Below are 19,953 nucleotides of genomic sequence, written 5' to 3' on the forward strand. Positions count from 1 at the left end.
GTGTACCCCATAAATATGTATAAATATTATGCATTCTTTGTACAAAAAAAGATTACTCTCCAAATGTTAAGACATTTCTGTCGCATTCTATCTAGGGAATTTCAGATACCAAGAAATACATCTGTCAATTATATGTGAGACATTGTTGTGAAATTTAATATTTAGTTGCTAGAGAATATTTATCATGTCCTCGTCATAGAAAATGCCTACATGATGTTGTACCCCCACAAAAATCACACCAGGTTAACTGACCAATGATCTATTTAGTATAATATGCATTGTATTTTTGTATTTTATTTTCTCACTTCTTAGCTAAACAGCCATGGCTGCTTCTATCAGCAAGTAAAAACCAAGGTCTTCCAGTTGAAGAGGAAGGAGTATGAAATGAAACTTCACACTGAGGCCAAGATCCAAGAAGAAGGAACAGGTTTGTGTACTACATGGGTGTAAGAGAAAAAACAGTAGACATTGATTTTCTTAGCCAAATAATGAATTGTAAGTTGGGGGGAGGTGATAGAATTTTAGAGACATCATTCTTCCCAAAAAGAACGTATTTTTTTCTTCTTTTCCAGTAGTGGAATTGACTGGAAAGGAGTCCAGTGAAATCACAAGAACCATATCCAAACTCTCATTTGTGAAAGTGGACTCAAACTTTAGACAAGGGATTCCCTTCTTTGGGCAGGTGGAGTATTTTCCAGTTCACTCATCAACCCATGTACTGTTACCTAATTAGCACAATAGTTATGGTTTCTGCTAAAACCATGCCTGGTTAATGTCATCATTTAATATAACCAAAGGTATAAAATATCACCACGGTTGATTAGTATAACCAAAGGTATAAAACTACATAAAAATAGATTTATTCTTCTGTAAATTTGTATATGAAATGTATGTAATTGTCCTAAAGCCTTATTAAAATTAGTAGAGATTTTCCCCTCCTTTTGAAACAGCATTGTACAAGTCACACAATCTGTTTCTCATGGCTTACCAGGCAGTCTCGGGTTTTTATGACATTTTCTCACAAGAATCTCAAAATTCATGCTGACCAGTTTCATTATGATGCTAACACTAACTTTGTATGGAAACAGGTGGGTAGGTGATTTTAATTTTTACTTTGAAGTAGAAAAGATTCTACAATAATGTTTATTTCATGGATAGTATATTTACACTATTTTTCTATAATAACAAGTATATTTCTAAAACAGTGAACATGGGGTAAAACACTGCTATTTAAGGTTCTCAGATTTTTGAATTATGACTTTTCATAGTATCTACCAAAAAAAATCTTCTCTTACAATATTTCTGTTGTCAGCAGATGTACAAATGGATCTTTATGACTCTAGAAGTCTGAGATGACAGTTACATGTGCCTTAATGTGTATTTACTGTGTATCATTTTCTTAATGTAAATGTTATAGGATTTCAGCTATGAAGGGTGTAAAAGAGGCATAAATTCAACAAAGTAGCGTACATTCTGGAAGGCTTCGTTATGTCATGACACCAAAATGTATTCAACTTCCTAAAATGAAAGGGCAGCTCATTTGTAAATTTCTCAGAAAGATAGTGTACTTTTTAAGTATATTTTATTGCTGTTAAATATCCTATTTGTCAGAAGAGCCTCTAGCTAGAAGAAAATCAGAATTATGTGCCTATTCTTGACTTTGTACATGCAGCCAACATTTCATTGGCAAACTTAGATTTTGTAAATCAATTATGGGTACTGATGGGGGTCAGCCTAGTGTTCTTCCTGCTACCAAATGTAGCTTATACTGAAAAAGAATCACCACCTTTACAATCTGAACTGGACTACTCAACTGCCGACACAATATTAGCAGTCAATTAGCTTTGGCGACTGATTTAATACTGTGTGCCTCTTTCCAATTTTACATTTTTCACTTGGGAAGTCTGCCATAAAATCTACCTGCCTTCCAAAAGGCTGAAGATCTAGGTTGAGAAGCAGAGACCATGTCTAAGACAGCTGGAGAAACACACGGGACAATATATTGGCAGTTGTTTACTTGTGCACTTGCGAGACTTCAAACACTAATCTATAGGAAGTTAATGGTCCACCCCAAAATAGGTGTTTGGGGCACAAATAAATTTAGTTAATAGATTTAGATATTTCATTATCATATTACTCTAGTGCTCTGTGACTCTCTAAGAGTTATCTGTAATAATACACAGCACTTCCAAAATATCTAGAATACATTTTTCAGGTCACTCTTGTTATTATCTCTATCACTGTCTATCCCTTCACACTGCTCTGTTTTTCTTCTTAGGATTGATTACTACTAAATTAGTGTATGTTATATATGTATTTATTTAGCATCTGTCTCTCACCAGCCAGTAAGCTCTGTGATGGAAGAAACTTTGTTTTTTGTTTTCTTTTTTCACTACTGTGTCCTCAGTGCCTGAAACCATGTTCAACATAGAGGAGGCACTTAAAAATGTGATAAAATGAATATGTTTGGTGCCTATTCGTTATTACCGATATAACTCATCCATAGTTTTTAATCTTCAGGTGCGCCTGGTAGATGGGAAAGGCGTCCCTATACCAAATAAAGTCATATTCATCAGAGGAAATGAAGCAAACTATTACTCCAATGCTACCACGGATGAGCATGGCCTTGTACAGTTCTCTATCAACACCACCAACGTTATGGGTACCACTCTTACTGTTAGGGTAAGTTTGGAAAGAAGTTACCAATAACATGAAGTAGCCTTGAAAACAAGGTTGCAACCTAAGGGTGAGAAAATTTCCAAACTGTATTTAGTTCTATGGAGAGAAAAAACTGGCAATTAGAAACCAATTTAAGGTTAACTTTTTTAAAGTTTATGAAAAGAAGGCAGTATATTGTTGTGATTAAAAGTGCAGGTTAGACTTTAACAGTGTTGCTGGGAACGTAAAATGGTGCAGCCACTATGAAAAACAGTATAGTAGTTCCTGAAAAAATTAAAAAATAGAATGACCATATGATCCAGTAATCCTACTTCTGGACATATATTCAAAAGAATCGAAAGCAGGGTCTTAAAGAGATATTTGCACACCCATGTTCATAGCCCCACTATCCACAATAGCTGAGAGATGGAGGCTACCCAAATGTCCATCAAGGGATGAACAGGTAAACAAAATGTGGTATATAAATACAACAGAATATTATGCAGCCTGAGAAGGGAAGGAAATCCTGTCACATGCTACAGCGTGAATGATCCTTGAGGACAGTATGGTAAGTGAAATAAGCCAGTCACAATAAGACCAATACTATATGATTCACTTATATGGGGGTTTCTAAAGTAGTCAGAGTCATAGAAACAGAAAACAGGATGGTGGCTGCCAAGGGCTAGGGAAAGAGAGAAATGGGGAATTGCTCTTATTGGTATTCAGGTTTAGTTTTACAAGATGAAAAGTTCTGGAGATCTGTTGCACAACAGATATACTTACCACAGCCAAACTGTACACTAAAGAATAACGAAGATGGTAATTTTATGTTGTGTGTGTGTGTGTGTGTGTGTATAATACTTTTTTGAAAAGTGTGAATTCCAGGATCTGAATCAGATAAAGTGGTTAAAAATACTGGCTCAACCCTATTTTAAGGAATTAACTAAAATCTCTATGCTTCATTTCCTTATCTGTAAAATGATTGCAATATTAACACCTACCTCTTGGGGTGGTTGCGAAGATTAAGTGAAATAATACATATTGAAGCATTTAGTAAGCCCCCTTTAACTGTTAGATACTTTTACTATAAAAGCCAATTCTAACATAATTAGCATTTACTTTTAAAAATGTATACTCCAAAAATTATTACCTTACTTTATTTTGTTTTGCTATTCTAATTTTCTCCAGATGACCTGTTCATACCAATATAACTTGGTCAGTATAACATGCAGTCCTCTATTGATCAAGAAAGACATAGACATGTCTATAGATACATGGATATACAATACATATTCAATATATATTACATAATCATGGTAATGGAAAACCCCTGCCTCTTTAGAGTCCTTACGTTGTTATAGAGAAATAAACAATGCATTGTATTTATTTAGCTTTAATAGATGGCATAAAAGCACCTACCTCTAATAAACTCAAATTTGAACGTTTACTCATTTCAAAAAGTGTCTTGAATGCTTTCTACATGCCAGGCACTGTGCCAGTCTTGACAATGAAATTATTATTTCTACATGCCCCCTGTTTGGGGTGATCATATATGTGTTGTCACCAAAATATATATTAAGATATGAACAAAATGTTTTGCTCAAGGATTCACTAGTGCTATTGGGAGCTGGGGATGAAGGCAGAGGAAGCCTGGAAGGAGCTAAGGAATAACTTCTACAGCAAGAAAAGTTAGAAATATAACCCAAATAGGGCCTCTGAGGCATTAGAATCCAGACCGCAGGGAGTATTAAAAATAATCAGCCTAGGCGGAGCACAGTAGCTCACGCCTGTAATCCCAGCACTTTGGGAGGCTGAGGTGGGTGGATTGCTCGAGGCCAGGAGTTCGAGACCAGCCTGGGCAACGTGGTGAAACCCTATCTCTACAAAATATACAAAAAATTAGCTGGGTGGGGTGGCATGCACCTGTAGTCCCAGCAACTCAGGAGGCTGAGTGGGAGGATCACTTGAGCCCAGGAGGCAGAGATTGCGCTGAACCAAGATCGTGCCACTGCACTCCAGCATGGGCGACAGAGCAAAACCCTGTCTCGAAAAAATAACAATAATAGCAATCAGCCTAAGATAGCCCAGATGAGGTAGACTTCAGCTAATTCATCAGTTCAGCTCTTTTTTTTTTGAGACAGAGAGTCACTCTGTCGCCCAGGCTGGAGTGCAGTGGCCAGATCTCAGCTCACTGCAAGCTCCGCCTCCCGGGTTTATGCCATTCTCCTGCCTCAGCCTCCCGAGTAGCTGAGACTACAGGTGCCTGCCACCTCGCCTGGCTAGTTTTTTGTATTTTTTAGTAGAGACAGGGTTTCACCGGGTTTGCCAGGATGATCTCGATCTCCTGACCTCGTGATCCGCCCGTCTCGGCCTCCCAAAGTGCTGGGATTACAGGCGTGAGCCACCGTGCCTGGCCCAGTTCAGCTCTTAAACCAATGCTTTTTACCAATGTCTTCTCAGACCCCTAAAGTTACAATATTTTATTTATTCATAATACCCACTCAAAATCCACCCTAAAAGAGGCAGCTGCTTTCTGAAAGCACAGTTCTTCCATTTCTAGAGATTATTTACTCTCCTCAATGAAGTTTCACAGCTCCAGTGTCTCTAACTGCACAGGTAAAGCAGCCAGATAAATTTCTGGCAAGCTAATCAGAGCAAAGGATGCTTCTTTTTATCCTCTTAAGAAATATACATCTCAATCCCAGGAGGCTCTGCAGTGTAAAGTCACAAAGCACGCCTGCATTTAAAGCAGAGAAACAAAATACAGGGTCTTTCTCCCACTTTTCATTGTAGAACAAAAGATTTCTAGCTACTAGTTAAGGTAGCACAGCAAACTTACACAGTTTTGTGAGAACATTAATTTTTATGACGTATAATCTAAAAATAACATAATTTTTCTAATTAGGTCAAACACAAGGATCGTAGTCCCTGTTACGGCTACCAGTGGGTGTCAGAAGAACACGAAGAGGCCCATCACACTGCTTATCTTGTGTTCTCCCCAAGCAAGAGCTTTGTCCACCTTGAGCCCCTGCCTCATGAACTACCGTGTGGCCAAACTCAGACAGTCCAGGCACATTATATTCTGAATGGAGGCGCCCTGCAGGGACTGAAGAAGCTCTCCTTCTATTATCTGGTGAGAAGGGAGGTTACTGCATTGACTTCTCTGTAGACAAAAGCTGTCTGTGGAGCAAGTGATCATGAAGTTCTGTAGATGTCATTACTTCGACGTCTTATCCATGTTCCTTTTGAAAGTTTGACTTCTCTTGAGATGGATTATTACCAGCAGGGACTCAATAAAACAAGTATATTGAAGTGAGACTGAAGCATGTTCTCTGTTTGGCACATTCAGTTTCTTTTTATTTCCTTTTTTGCAGATAATGGCAAAGGGAGGCATTGTCCGAGCTGGGACTCATGGACTGCTTGTGAAGCAGGAACACAGTGAGTATTTCCATCATCTCTGCATTGCTACCCCATTCTGACCCATTCAGCCTTACACCACGAAAGTATGAGAATATTGTCCCTTTTTTTCCAAAGGTTTTTGGGGGAACAGGTGGTGTTTGGTAACATGAATAAATTCTTTAGTAGTGATTTCTGAGATTTTGGTGCATCCATCACCTGAGCAGTATACATTGTACCCAATTTGCAGTCTTTTATCCCTCACCCCCTTCCACCCTTCACCCTGAATCCACAAAGTCCATTGTATCATTCTTATGCCTTTGCATCCTCATAGCTTAGCTGCTACTTCCTAATAGCTTAGCTCCTACTTATGAGTAAAAACATATGATGTTTGGTTTTCCATTCCTGACCTGGAAATATTGGGAATACTTTCAAGTAATGAGAGACCATTTCCATCTAGTATCAATTAAAAGAAAGTTGAGGGAGAGAAAACAATAATTTTTTTTCTCACCCTTTATCAAATATGTGTTGTCTTTCTTTTTAGCCTATTTTCTTTGGGTTATTTAAAATGTTGGTGTGGGCCACCTGTGATGGCTCACTCCTGTAATCCCAGTACTTTGGGAGAACAAGATGAGAGGATCCCTTGAGGTCACGAGTTTGAGACCAGCCTGGTCAACATAGTGAGACCATATCTCTATAAAAGTAAATAAATAAATAAATAAGAAAATAAAATACATAAAATGTTGTTGTGTATAATTTGTGCTTATTCCAAATTTTCAAACCATAAATATTCTTGAACCTCTTCTCAAAATGAGAATTATGTTAGAGAATGGGGTGGAGAAAATGTAAGATTTCAGGGTATGTTGTACATACCAGGTTTTGTGCTGAGTCATTTATATATTATTTATTTATATATATAAATTTATATATAATTATATATATACTTTTTTGTTTTTAGACGGAGTCTTGCTCTGTCATCCAGGCTGGAGTGCAGTGGCTCGATCTCGGCTCACTGCAAGCTCCGCCTCCTGCATTCACACCATTCTTCTGCCTCAGCCTCCCGAGTAGCTGGGACTGCAGGTGCCCGCCACTACGCCTGGCAAATTTTTTGTATTTTTAGTGGGGATGGGATTTCACCGTGTTAGCCAGGATGGTCTCAAACTCCTGACCTCGTGAACCGTCTGCCTCAGCCTCCCAAAGTGCTGGGATTACAGGTGTGAGCCACCATGCTCAGCGTCATTTATATTATTATAAATATCTTTTTTTCTTCAAGATAGTTATGAATTATGAAGCATTAAATTGGGTACTTCCACCACTGAACTGGATTCTCACCATGAGCAAATATGTCATAATATAAGCCTTTGAAGGTTGCTCCTAGTCTAATAGACTCTAAAAGATAACTTGCTAAAAAAGTATCAGGAGTCGACTCTCTCATTAGCTCTTGTAGCAACACAGAAGCACCATAGCAGACTGAAGGAAACGTAATACAACCTCTCAAGAATCTACATAGGCATCAAAAAATAACTCCTGAAGGAGCATGGTGTTCCTCTTATGGAGAAAGAATCAAATATTGGCTCATAGAAGGTTAAAGAGGATGTAGCATGAATACAATGTATTAAACTCTTATTCTTACATCTCATAACTTCAGGTTCTATCTCCCTCTTCTAGTATGAGGCCTAGATCAAATGGTAGTGAACTGGATGTCTTCATACCCTTAACGAGTATCAGAACATTATGTAGGTGATCTGAAGCTTAAAGCTGGTGAAAAATCAATATAGTATAGGATTTATGAGAGGAGAGAGGGCTTCAATAAGGTTTTTTTCTAAAGCTAGAGTCCTTAGAGGCAGTCCTCCATTTGTTACATCTCCTGCTTATTATGTCTTTTACATCTACTAATGGAAATAGTCATTAACCTATGATCGCTTCCTCTCATTCTCTTTGTGCCCCAGTGAAGGGCCATTTTTCCATCTCAATCCCTGTAAAGTCAGACATTGCTCCTGTCGCTCGGTTGCTCCTATATGCCGTTTTACCTACTGGGGACGTGATTGGGGATTCTGCAAAATACAAGGTCGAAAATTGTCTGGACAACAAGGTGGGTGCTTTACATAATAAAACCTTCAACATTTTAAACTAGAAGTTACTACTGTTATCGTTTGTTTTATACATGTGAACATTAGGGTCAAAAGGGTTAAACAAATTCCCCAGAGACTTTCAGCGAGGTAGTGGCAGAGTCATACTAAGAAGCAGAATCACTTGATTCCTGGTACAAAACTCTCAAACTTCTCCTAGCATTGCCTCTTACCAATGACACAGTTCAGAGTACGTTATTCCCTTCTTCTATGATAAAATGTTGGGAAATATGTAAGCATGTTTTTAAGACTACTAAGGAGCCAAAAGAAAAAATGCAAGAGCACCTAGACCCATGCATGTTCCACCACAATTAATAAGCACCTTGCCGTGTATCAAAGATAAAAATGGCATTTCATGACTAGTAGTTTATAAGAATAATTAGAAATAATTATAATGGCTCAAGTGATTCTTGAGAATGAAAGAGAAGTGTAGGGGACAAAAGGCTTCAGGACTGACATAATGCCAACTCTCCACGAAGTCAAGCAGAGTGGTTATACGTTGTACATGAGGAACACTGCAAATGCAAGTGAATGCATGGGTAAACCGGGAAATTTGCTTTTCTGACCTTTTGTTCCAATTTCACAGGTGGATTTGAGCTTCAGCCCATCACAAAGCCTCCCAGCTTCACACGCCCACCTGCGAGTCACAGCGGCTCCTCAGTCCCTCTGCGCCCTCCGTGCTGTGGACCAAAGCGTGCTGCTCATGAAGCCTGACGCTGAGCTCTCGGCGTCCTCGGTGAGTTCTCAGCAGCCTCAGGAATCAAGAAGGGCCATGCCAGGGGCTCAGAGCAAGGATATGCACCCGTTAACTTTGTTTCTCGCCACAAGATAAGCACAAAACTATCATTTCCTTCTATCATCTCAAAGCTTTGTGCAATGTCACATATACAACAGACCTCGATTTTTTAATCAATAAAATTTCATTTCATTCCAGTGTTGAGTTGGCCTCTGAACTGTGTAATGAAGTAGTATAGCCCTTGAGTACTTAGATGGAGTGTTTTGATTTTTCCTAAAATTGTTAAACATCTTCAAAATGAAAACACTGTGTCAAGAAAATGATCCATACCCACCATAAATCATCAGAGCAATGAGAGCACTCAAAGAAAGACTGATGTTCATTATTCCTATTCTTTTCTCCTTGAACTTAAAAAAAGTCACAGAAAAGTTTGCCTTTTTGTCTTTTGATTTTGTACAGGTTTATAACCTGCTACCAGTAAAGGACCTCACTGGCTTTCCTGGGCCTTTGAATGACCAGGACGATGAAGACTGCGTCAATCGTCATAATGTCTATATTAATGGAATCACATATACTCCAGTATCAAATACAAATGAAAAGGATATATACAGCTTCCTAGAGGTAAACTCCTTATGTTGTAGATGGTCTGATCTTAAGGTTCTTAAAATATTACACTTGGAAAAGAGTCTTTATTTGAATGCCTTCATGTCCTAGTTGAGGGTAATGGGATATAAAGAGGTAAGTGGCTTCTCCACTAATAGCAGCAGATCTACTAAAAGCTGCTGAACTAAGCTGGAACTTTCTGGAATATTATTCAAGTTTTCTTTTTTCACAGAAATTAATTGCTCTGTGATGTTTATTAATATCGTATATACAAAATAATTACTGTTGAAAGAGTTTAATGAAAAGAATAAAATTACCTTCTTAAGTATATGAATATCCCTTCTACACATGTGAATGTTCAAAGTTTAATATTAAGTTAACTGGATTGCTTGTCAAATTCAATGAAAAGAAGTATCCACCTATGTATATTTTATAATATATATTTACTGATTAGATAATAATTTCCTTTGCAGGACATGGGCTTAAAGGCATTCACCAACTCAAAGATTCGTAAACCCAGAATATGTCCACAACTTCAACAGTATGAAATGCATCGACCTGAAGGTCTACGTGTAGGTTATTATGGTAAACAAAAAATTAATACATATGTATTACCTAATATATTCACTGGCTTTTACTTTTTTTTAAAGATACAATGTGACAAAAATTAACAAAAAAAAGGACTTGTGAGTCACACATATTATGGTTATTGCTCAAGGTCACATAGCAATATAAACTCAAATTCTAGTAAACGGAGATAGATGTATTAGGCTGAAAAGGAAAGAGAAAGTTTCCAAGCGTAGGATTAGTGTAAAGAGAAATAGAAATGTTCACAAAACAGGACTACATTCTCCATCAGTCAGGTAAAAACGCTGTTCAACTTCCCCAAAACATCAGCCAATATTGATGTTGGAACCACACACATTCATCAATGACACGAGCTACTTCTTTGATGAACTGAATAGTAACCAAGCATTTATTTATAGTCCCATATTGTCATATCATGATTGAGGATAAGTCGAGTACACAGAAAAGAGGGTCAAAAATCAAGGAAAGCATTTAGGGAGAATCAGTTGGCTCTACGGAATTCACTATGAAGTCTATGGCGTATTTTATTATTTATAGATTATATTGTACAATCCTTTATCAGTAAGGTTTATAGTAAATTTATGCATGTATAGGTTTAGATATATGCACAATTTTTTTCCAGAAAGCTGGTTGTGAAATATTGACCAGCACACCCTTAATAGAAGGTGAATAGAGTGAAAGAAACTAACTGTAATCTTCTGACACGATAGAGAATAGTCTTTATTATCATTGAACTTTTCCCTCCTGTAAACTGTTTCTCAAAGCCACTGTCATAACATCTGTGTTCGTTTTTCCTTGCTCCTGCAGAGGAGCACACCAATGGAAACTTGAGATTCCTGCCCTCTTCACCGCCTTGTGTCATAGCACTCTCCACTTAGCACAGCGGCAGCAGCCACGAAGGACTCCACAAAGTCCTTGTGCCCCACAGAGAATCCAAGCCTCTGTCTGCCAAAGTCTCTATAGCCTCTGCTTATGATCCTCCTCCCCCAGCTCACTCCTAGCTTATTCTTGTTTTTTTTTTTTTTTTTTTTTTTTTGGAGGGGGATGGGTTTGTTTGTTTGTTTGTTTGAGATGAAGTCTCACTCTGTCGCCCAGGTCTCCCAGGATGGAGTGCAGTGGTGCGATCTCCGCTCACTGCAAGCTCCGCCTCCCGGGTTCACACCATTCTCCTGCCTTAGTCTCCCGAGTAGCTGGGACTATAGGCACCCGCCACCACACCTGACTAATTGTTTTTTGTATTTTTAGTAGAGACCGGGTTTCACCGTGTTAGCCAGGATGGTCTTGATCTCCTGACCTGGTGATCTGCCCGCCTCGGCCTCCCAAAGTGCTGGAATTACAGGCATGAGCCGCCGCACCTGGCCACTCCTAGCTTATTCTGATACTTCATAAGTCATCCAACATCCAACATATTTCCTCCTCAAAGAAGCTTTCCCTAATGACCCAAGTGCCGTCTCCTCGTTCCTCTCTATTTCATTAGACGATTTGGGTTTTTTTTGGTGGCAACTATTACATTCTCTCATAAGCTTTATCTGTATGTTTATTGTAGTGTCTTATCCCTTACCTAACATAGATTCAGATGCAATGGGAAGAGGCCAGGCACGCAAGCTGCAAGTTGAAGAGCCTCACACAGAGACCGTACGAAAGTACTTCCCTGAGACATGGATCTGGGATTTGGTGGTGGTAAAGTAAGTAACTTCCTGCATATGCAATACGCAACGATAGAGGTCTCTCACTATTTTCAATTCTTTGCTAGTTTTTCTGTTTTTATTGTTTTATTTGTTTATGATGTACAACATGATGTTTTGATATACATACACATACACACAGTGAAATGATTACTACAGTCAAGCAAATTAACACATCTATTAGCTCACATTGTTACCTGTTTTTGTGTGCGTGGCAAGCGCACCTAAAATCTATCCTTTTAGCCAAGTTTCAGTATCCAACTATATAGTCATTATAGTTGACTATATTATCAACTATAGTCCTCATGCTGTACTTTAGATTTCTAAATTTATTCATCCTACATAACTTCAACTTTGTACCTTTTGACCTGCTTCTTCCCATCCGTGTAACCCCAACCACTGTTCTACTCTCTGTTCCCATGTATTCAACTTCTTTTAGCATCCACATACAAGTAAGATCATGCAGTATTTGTCCTATGTCTGGCTTATTTCACTTAGCATAATCTCCCCCAGCTTCATCCATGTTGTCGCAAATGGCAGGATCTTCTTCCACTTAAGGCTGAATAATATTCCATTATGCATAGCCACAATTTATCTATCCATTCACCCAGACACTTAGGTTGTTTTTATATCTTGACAACTGTGAATAATGCTGTCATGAACACCAAAACACATATATCTCTACAAGGTGCCTATTTCATTTCCTTTGGGAGTATACCCAGAAGAGGGATTTCTGGGACATATGGTAGTTTCCATTTTAAAATTTTTGAGGTATCTCCATACCGTTTTCCATAATGGCTGTGGCAATGTGCATTTGTACCAAGGAGAGTGAAGAAACTCCTTCCAAAGAGATGCTGGAAATGGAGTTTTATCCCTGAAACAAGCCAGTGGGGCAGGTGGGAAGAAGGAGTGGGAATGGCCATATGCTCCCTTTCAGGCTCCTGGAGTCTTGTCTACCTCTCCCTTTCACTCCCAGATGCAGACTGTTTAGAAGCCCAACCCTTAGGAGGCAGCCAGAAATGTGTGTAGACAAACTCCTTCGAGGGAGAAACCGGAAGCTAGGAGATTTTGCCTGTTCTCTCTGTATTGAGCCAAGGGGTGGTTGGGGGCCGGTAGCCACTGGCATTGCTCAAAGGCCTATTTAAAACCACCTCTGTGTTCACTGTGGTCTAGGGAGACTCCTGATTGCAGAGCTCCATCTACTCCTGGAGCTAGGTGATTTAGGAGCCAGACCCTTAGGTAGGAACTGTAAACACTGGGGTGCTTGATGCATAGACAAATTATTCCCAGGGTTATGCTGGAGACCTAGTTTTATCTATGGGGCGAGCCGGGGGAAGGAGGCATGGGAAGTGCCGTTGCTGCTTCTCAGGCTTCCTGTAAGTCGATCGTTTCCCTGCCCCTTCTGCTTCCCCGTGCAGGCTAGTTAGAAGCCCAACACTCAGTCAGCAACTGAGGAAGTGGGTAGACGAAGCCTAACTAGGAGCTGTTAGCTAATTTTTCAGTACTGAAGTACTTCTTTCAAACGCATTGCTAATTTCAGGAGATGTTTAACATAAATACATCAGCTAAGAAGTCTTACTAATCTAATTGCATCAGAGCTAAAAAATTTTGTGCAAATTTAATTCTAAGATTTCCAGAAAATGGGCATAAGAACCAAATATAACCAAGTACTGCACAGATTAATGCCTGTAAGAGATCCCTCATTGGTTGGCAATCCTGAGTTAAATACAGATTCAGTCAGGCCCACTATACACAATAGTAGTAGAATTTAAAATTATAAAGCAGCCCTCAGTGGAACAGCATTTTTGGGAAGAGAACTTAAGAACAATCTCACACTGCATATTACATTTATAACTATATTGTCTGTAAAAAATTATGCTACAATTCTGATATACTACAATTAAAAACAGTTGGAAGAAAAGACCTTATATTCCCCATCTCAATCCTTGATTATACTCTCCGTTATTGGTATTTCTATTGAGTGTTTTTAAGTCATGACAGTAGAATCATTCCTAGGGATCCTCTCCCTAGAGAGGATGTATTTAACTGCTTAATTTCTATCCTTCACTTTCCCTCCTCTCCAGCTCGGCAGGTGTGGCTGAGGTAGGAGTAACAGTCCCTGACACCATCACCGAGTGGAAGGCAGGGGCCTTCTGCCTGTCTGAAGACGCTGGACTTGGTATCTCTTCCACTGCCTCTCTCCGAGCCTTCCAGCCCTTCTTTGTGGAGCTCACAATGCCCTACTCTGTGATCCGTGGAGAGGCCTTCACACTCAAGGCCACGGTCCTAAATTACCTTCCCAAATGCATCCGGGTAAGGATCTCTTTCCTCAGTTAAACACAAGGTAGCCATCAAGTAAATTAAAAGTTGCATTCCTAGGAGTACTGACAAACTCTTGTATGCAAAATATGCTTACTAGATATTCATGATTGTATAAGTTGCAGGTTGTGAGATCTCCAAATACCAAATTGCACCATAAAGCAAGTTTCTAGCCCTTATAACGCTTCAAAGTTAGTATTTGTGTGGTATGAAGACTTCCGACAGGGATGACAAAAGTCAGTACTTTATTCTCCTGACAGATTCCATAAGGTTTCAACCTCTACGATCTCATATATTTAACTTTTCATAGCTCATTCATTATATTAAACCTAATTTTAAAAGCTGTTTGTGAGCATCTTACCTCTGCTGAAACCATAACTGTTTATAAGTCTTGTATCCTCTGCTGGGAGATCTGAGGGAATGGTCAGAGTTCCAGACCAAAGAGGTAGAGCAGCATGCCATCATTACCTTTCCCTTCCCCTGGCCCCATCATGTGACAGAGCAGGTTGCTTCCAAAATAACTCAGATTTACATGTCAGATCCACTTAAATGTATTTCAGGTATTTGATCTTCATTTATATCATCTTTAATGTGAGGCAACCTGAAATCTAACCAATTCCTCAAGATCTTTATTTCAAACCCATTCTCCCTCTGTTCTCCTTCCCCCTCTACTCTCTTTCTTATGTGTGATTTCAGGTCAGTGTGCAGCTAGAAGCCTCTCCCGCCTTCCTAGCTGTCCCAGTGGAGAAGGAACAAGAGCCTCACTGCATCTGTGCAAACGGGCGGCAAACTGTGTCCTGGGCAATAACCCCAAAATCATTAGGTGAGCAAAAAACTCCTAGAGGTAATTCTCTACTCAAAGATTGCATATGGCAGTGGGAACCTTATACTGAGTGCTACTTCCTTCAGGAAAAGACCGCTAGATGCTGCGATTTTTTTCCTTTGTCTTTTATTCTAAGATACCTATAAAGATACCCTCAACATCTCCACCTTGAATTCCCAGTATCATTCACCTCTCATTTGCATGTTTCCATTCCTGCTTCTGTGTTTTAATAAAACAAAAGTTTACAGAGCATTGAACATTTATAAATCTTGAGTTTGGAGGCATGGAGGAAGGGGAAGATGGCATTCATTTCTATTGGCCTTTTTTTTTTTTCAGGAAATGTGAATTTCACTGTGAGTGCAGAGGCGCTAGAGTCTCAAGAGCTGTGTGGAACTGAGGTGGCTTCAGTCCCTCAATATGGAAGGAAAGACACAATCATCAAGCCTCTGTTGGTTGAAGTAAGGAAACCTAAATAATATATAGTCCATAATAATATATAAGAATATATATGGGTAACATAATAATATATAGATATTTTATAATATTATTCTCATGTATCTCTCTGTCTCTTGATTTACTTTCTGTTTTGTTGGGGTGTTTTTTGTTTTTGTTTTTGTTTTCAAGACAGAGTCTTGCCATCACCCGGGCTGGAGTGCAGTGGCAGGATCTCTGCTCACTGCAACCTCCGCCTCCAGGGTTTAAGCAATTCTTTTGTGCCTCAGCCTCCTGAGTAGCTGCGATTACAGGCGTGCACCACCACACCCAGCTAATTTTTGTATTTTCAGTAGGGACAGGGTTTCACCACGTTGGCCAGGCTGGTCTTGAACTCCTGGCCTCAAGTGATCCACCCACCTCAGATTCCCAAAGTGCTGGGATTATGGATGTGAGCCACCATGCCCAGGCTCCCTTTGATTTACTTTCTTGCATAAAATTACCTCCTACATATATTGCTTATATGTACAGAATTTTCTTAGATAATACAGTTCAAATCCTTCTCTTCACTATCCAGATATCTGTGGTCCCTCCGTTAACACACATGTTCTAAAGGTCCGTCCATTCTCACTAACTTTTCTTTCTTTTATCTAAAGCCTGAAGGACTAGAGAAGGAAAAAACATTCAACTCCCTGCTTTGTCCATCAGGTAAGAGTCAACCATCATAATTTAAAAAACATTAAAGTCTAACATTTAAAGTTCAAAGAACATTTATATATTATTCCTACACTTTCTCTGTGATCTAAGACTTGAAGGAGCATCAATGCATTTGACAAATGGGGAAAACAGTTCTTAGGAAGGCCAAGTAATTTGATCAGAATATCCCTAGGCCTGCATTCTGAGTCTTGATCTATTGTAGCACCTATGCAAACATCAAATGACTTTCTGACCAGTGTATGGTATGGGCATAGGTAGAAAGTGGGTAGAACCAAAATGAATATTACCAAAGGGGATGTTTCCTCAAATAATTAGTAATGCAATCTGGATGGCTGAATTTGGGGCATTCTAACACTGAGTTTTGCATAGCCAAACGTATTTGATAATGGGATTGCTATTTCCCAAAGAAAAAGTTGTCATGGCCTTTACCATTATTGTCATATTAATGTTTGTTTGATGCCTATCCTGTACTTAATGCTCTATCGATCATTTGAGAAGAAACTTACAGTAAAACTTACAGTAAAAATTTAATACACTAAGAAACTTACAGTAAAAATTTAATACACTAAGAAATGTATCAGCACAACGCATTCTCACCCCAAACCAACACTGAATCAACACCATACATATGTTCATTGCCTTTCTCTGACTACCTACAAATTTCTATTTAGTATGTTTTTCATACTAAATACTAAATACTTTACCTATTCATCTGTGGCCAAGATGTAACATATAAAATGTATCCTAAAACCATACTTTCCTCATCTTTTAGCCTTATTTCTACATTTAAGTGAATTGAGTACCTATCATTCAATCCTTTTATCATGACTTCTCCATTTCTGCGTTCCTTATTTTGATTTATCTCTTGGGTGTAAGGGCTAATCATCAAATAGCTTTATTTAATTTCATTTTAATTACCAACATAATCAAATTTGCTTACCTAATTATACAAAAATATATTCTTATTTAAAAAAAAACAAAAAAGAACATCATATTAAAGGTTAATGTTAACCCCCTGAACATTTTTCAGTATTTAACTGTCATCCATTTATCTTTAGAAATAATGTGTGTAGATGTATATGTTTGTGGATGTGTGATTTACATATAATAAACTGTATAAGTTTCATTGTATAAATCACTGCTTGTTTTTTACTCAGCATCCTGTCTTGGAGATTTATCTATGTCAAATTGTAGATCTAGGTCTTTCCTTTTAATTGCTTTTAATCCTATAATATAAATACATCACAATTCTGCTTAGTGTTTTAGTCTTCCTATATTGGTTTTTTCAACTATTTGCTAGCTTTAAAAAAATTAGTTAATTAATTATAATAATAGCTTCCTTATGAACATATGCAAGTACAGCTAGGGTACATACCAAAATGTTAAAAATTCCTGCGTCAGAGAGCATATGCATAGATATGCATAGTTTTATTTGTTTGGTTGGTGGTTGTTATTCTTTAATTACATTGTAAACTGACCATTTATAATTGTATATATTTACAGCATACAAAGTGATGTTATGATTTATGAATAGAATGTGAAATAATTAAATCAAGCTAACCTCAAATACTTATGTTTTGTGGTGAGAACATTTGAAATTCTCTAAGCAAGTTTGAAACATACAATACTCTATTATTAACTATATTCACCATGCTGCGCAATAGATCCCAGAAAGAAAAAAATGTATTCCTTCTGTCTGAGACTTTGTGTCCCTTGAACACAATCTTCCTTTTACTCCAGCCTCATGCTCCATAACCACCATTCTACTCTCTGCTCCTGTGAATTTGAATGTTTTAGCTTCCACATACAAATGAGAACATGCAATATTTGTTTTCCTGTACCTGATTTATTTCACTTAACATAATCTCCTCCAGATTTAACCATGCTGCCCTAAATGGCAGCATGTTCTTCTTTTTTAAAATGGAATGGAATTCCATGTGTATATATACCAGATTTTCTTTATCTATTCATCTGTTGATGACACTTACGATTCCATAACTAGACATCAGTAATTTGATAGGGATTACATTGAATATGTAGATTGCTTTGGGTAGTGTGGACATTTTAGCAATAATTAATTCTTCCAATCCATGAACATTGTATGCTTTTTTCATTTATTTGTGTTCTCTTTGATTTCTTTCATCGGTGTTTTATAGTTTTCAGTGTACACTTCACCTCCTTGATTAGATTTATTTCTACATATTTTTTCATAGATATTGTAAATGGGACTGTTTTTATTTCTTTTTCGATCATTCATTGTTAGTGTATAGAAAATACTACTGATTTTTATGTGTTGATTTTGTATCTTGCAACTTTATTGCATTCATTTATAAGTTCTTGCAACCCTTTGAAGTCTTTTGAGCTTTCAATGTATAAGATAATGTCATCACCAACAGTGAAAATTTTACTTCTTCCTTTTCAATTTGTATATTTTTCATTTCTTTTTCATGTTTGATTGCTCTTGCTGATAATTCCAGTACTACTTTGAAAATAAATGGTGACAGTGGGTATCCTTGTCTTGTTCCAGATCTTAAAGGAAAGTCTTTCAATTTTTCACTGTTAAGTATGTAAGCTATAGGTTCATCATATATGGCCTTTATTGTGTTGAGGAACATTGCTTGTATATTTAATTTGGCGAGAGTTTTATCATAAAAGAGCATTGAATTTTGTCAAATACTTTTTCTCCATCTAACAAGATGATCATATGGTTTTTACCCTTCATTATGTAAATGTGATGTATCACATTTATTGATACGCATATGTTGAACAATGTTTGCATCTCAGGGATAAGTCCCACTTGACTAGGTAGATGATCCTTTTATGTATTGTTGGATTTAGTTTGCTAGTTTATTTTGTTTGTTTGGTTGGTTGGTTTAGTTTTTTAAGTGATGAGCTTTTGCTATGTTCCCCAGGCTGGACTTGAACTCTTGAGCTCAAGCAATCCTACCATGCTTAGCTGGTATGCTAGTATTTTATTGAGGATTTTTGCATCTATATTCATCAAGAATATTGGCCTATAATTCTTTTTTGTAATGTCTTTTTATGACATTGGTATCAGGGTAATGCTTGCCTCATAAAATGAGCTTGAAAGTATTCCTTCCTCTTCTGTCTTTTGGCAGAGTTTGAGAAGGATTGGTATTCATTCTTTTTAAATGATAAGTAGAACCTAGCAGTGAAGCCAACAGTTATTAGGCTTTTCTTTAATGGAAAACTTTTTATTACTGATTCAAGCTCCTTACTCATTATTTGTCAGTTCAGATTTTCTATTTCTTCATGATTCAGTCTTGGTAGTATGTATATGTCTAGGAATGCATTCATTTCTTCTAAATTATCCAATTTATTTGTGTATACTTGTTCATAGTAGTCTCTTATGATCCTTTGTATTTCTGTGATATCAGCTATCATTTCTCCTCTTTCATTTCTGATTTTATATATTTAAGGCCTCCCTCTTTTTTCTTAGTTAATCTAGCTAGAAGTTTTTGTCTTTCTTTAAAAAAAAAAAAAAAAACTCAGTTTCATTGATCTTTTGTATTCTTTTTCTAGTCTTTGTTTGATTTATTTCTGCTCTAATCTTTATTATTTCCTTTCTTCTGCCAATTTTGAACTTAGTTTGGTCTTCTTTTCCTACTTCTCTGAGGAGTATCATTAATATCTTTACTGGAAATTTTTCTTCTTTTTTGGTGTTTATTGTTATAAGCTTTCCTCTTAGAATTGCTTTTACTTTATGCTATGTTTTGTTATGCTCCATTTCCGTGTTCATTTGTCTTAAGATATCTTTGAATTTCCTTTTAAATTTCTTTATTGACCCATTGGCTGCTTGGGAGCATGTTGTTTAATTTTCATATATTTGTGAATTTTTTCTAATTC

At 37.6% G+C, this 19,953-nt stretch overlaps 1 protein-coding gene across 2 annotated transcripts in view; it reads left to right on the forward strand.

The window, feature by feature from the left end:
* A2M (alpha-2-macroglobulin) overlaps window positions 1–19,953 on the forward strand; it is a 46,421-nt gene that overhangs the window by 9,048 nt on the left and 17,420 nt on the right. For both annotated transcript variants that reach the window (XM_010376703.2, XM_010376702.2), the window contains exons 9-22: window positions 313–427; window positions 573–682; window positions 2,521–2,682; window positions 5,564–5,791; window positions 6,033–6,096; window positions 8,004–8,146; window positions 8,770–8,919; window positions 9,379–9,540; window positions 9,996–10,107; window positions 11,681–11,795; window positions 13,880–14,108; window positions 14,811–14,937; window positions 15,274–15,395; window positions 16,026–16,077. In XM_010376703.2, coding sequence (XP_010375005.2) covers window positions 313–427; window positions 573–682; window positions 2,521–2,682; window positions 5,564–5,791; window positions 6,033–6,096; window positions 8,004–8,146; window positions 8,770–8,919; window positions 9,379–9,540; window positions 9,996–10,107; window positions 11,681–11,795; window positions 13,880–14,108; window positions 14,811–14,937; window positions 15,274–15,395; window positions 16,026–16,077 — 1,891 coding nt within the window. The remainder of the gene's footprint in view (window positions 1–312; window positions 428–572; window positions 683–2,520; window positions 2,683–5,563; window positions 5,792–6,032; window positions 6,097–8,003; window positions 8,147–8,769; window positions 8,920–9,378; window positions 9,541–9,995; window positions 10,108–11,680; window positions 11,796–13,879; window positions 14,109–14,810; window positions 14,938–15,273; window positions 15,396–16,025; window positions 16,078–19,953) is intronic.

The sequence above is a fragment of the Rhinopithecus roxellana genome, chromosome 10, assembly GCF_007565055.1.
Source record: "Rhinopithecus roxellana isolate Shanxi Qingling chromosome 10, ASM756505v1, whole genome shotgun sequence".
In the NCBI taxonomy this organism is placed as follows: Eukaryota; Metazoa; Chordata; class Mammalia; order Primates; family Cercopithecidae; genus Rhinopithecus; species Rhinopithecus roxellana.